Below are 1,226 nucleotides of genomic sequence, written 5' to 3'. Positions count from 1 at the left end.
TCATATAATCTATACAAATTTTAAAATTGCCTAGTTACTCTATTCATTGTGTAGATTAAGCTTTGAAAAATGAACAAAAAGAAATCATTACCCATTTGAAACTGAGCCATTACTCTCCGCTTCATCACCTTTCATCTTCACCCTGTTGTATGTGTAACCTAGCTTCTTCGAGTGCTAAATCAGTTGTTGCTTCTCCCTCTGAATCTTCAATCATTTAGCATCCTCTGTCCTTGCTCCTTGTTCATTATCTCAAGTTGAATGTAGTAAAGGGAAATGACAACAATTCCAAGCCAGGAATGCAAGCTGTACAGACTGGCAATCCTACTTTCATTATCGTACTTGAAGGTGCAATAGATTCCAATGATTCCAAGTGCTATTGTGATAGCGTGCAAAACAAGATGTATCAGCTTCTTCAACTCTTTCTTCAATGCAAGAGATTTGTAACTTATAATGGTAAGAAAATGAACGACGAACGTGAAAGGAAGGGCAGGCACAACCAATGCCATATTTAGTGCCCTCTTTCTTAATTTGTTTATCTATTCTGTAGTCTCTGAAAGAGAACAGATTCGGTTCCTATCCCATTCTTTAAACTCTCTCCTCTGTTTTTTTTCCATCCTCTCTCCATCTCTGTCACTCTCTTACTCTCTGTCTTTCTTTTTTTTTTTGTTTCTCTTTTTAACTCTCCCTCTCATAGCTTCTCTCTCGTCCGTTTTTTTCACGCTCTTTCCTTCTGTGCTCTATTTTCTGCTGCATTTTCTCCTCCCTGTTTCTCCCTCTTGGTCTCTCTCTTTTTTTCTCCTTCCTCTTCTTCTTGGTGCTCTGTTTCTCGTGCTCTTTATCTCTGTCTAGGCTTCTCGTGCTCTTTCCTCATTCTCGGTCTCTCTTTTGATCTCAGCCTCTTCTGCTACTTCTTCACCATCTTCATCTAGTCTTTTTTGTCCTTCTCAGTTCTCTACTGTCTCGTCGTGCACGTCTCTCTTTCTTGTTATATTTTGTGCATATAGATGGGAGAGAGCATCTCACGGCTGAAAGTCCTCCCTTTTGTTCTTCGTGCATGCATTTTTAGAGGGAAGGCCTCATGCCTGCATACGTATGCTTCCCCCCTCTTTTGGTCTCTCTTTTCTTCCTTTTATCTCCATCTCACTCTCATTACTTTTGTGCTCTGTTTTTTTCTCTTTTTTTGTACGTCACTGTGCTCTTATTTTTTCTCTTTTCTGCTACTTGCA

The 1,226-nt window shown here is 39.6% G+C and overlaps 1 protein-coding gene across 1 annotated transcript; it reads right to left on the bottom strand.

Moving 5' to 3' along the window:
* Positions 1-206: 206 nt before the first annotated feature.
* LOC129289943 (transmembrane ascorbate ferrireductase 1-like) lies at positions 207-506 on the bottom strand. The gene has a single exon (XM_054926681.1). The coding sequence runs from the start codon at positions 504-506 to the stop codon at positions 207-209; it is 300 nt and encodes a 99-aa protein (XP_054782656.1).
* Positions 507-1,226: the final 720 nt, after the last annotated feature.

The sequence above is a fragment of the Prosopis cineraria genome, unplaced genomic scaffold (genome assembly GCF_029017545.1).
Source record: "Prosopis cineraria cultivar Desert tree isolate PC_DT_omini unplaced genomic scaffold, ASM2901754v1 PC13, whole genome shotgun sequence".
Classification (NCBI taxonomy): domain Eukaryota; kingdom Viridiplantae; phylum Streptophyta; class Magnoliopsida; order Fabales; family Fabaceae; genus Prosopis; species Prosopis cineraria.
The sequence above is the reverse complement of the archived record's forward strand: the minus strand, read 5'-3'. Positions and strand labels throughout refer to the sequence as shown.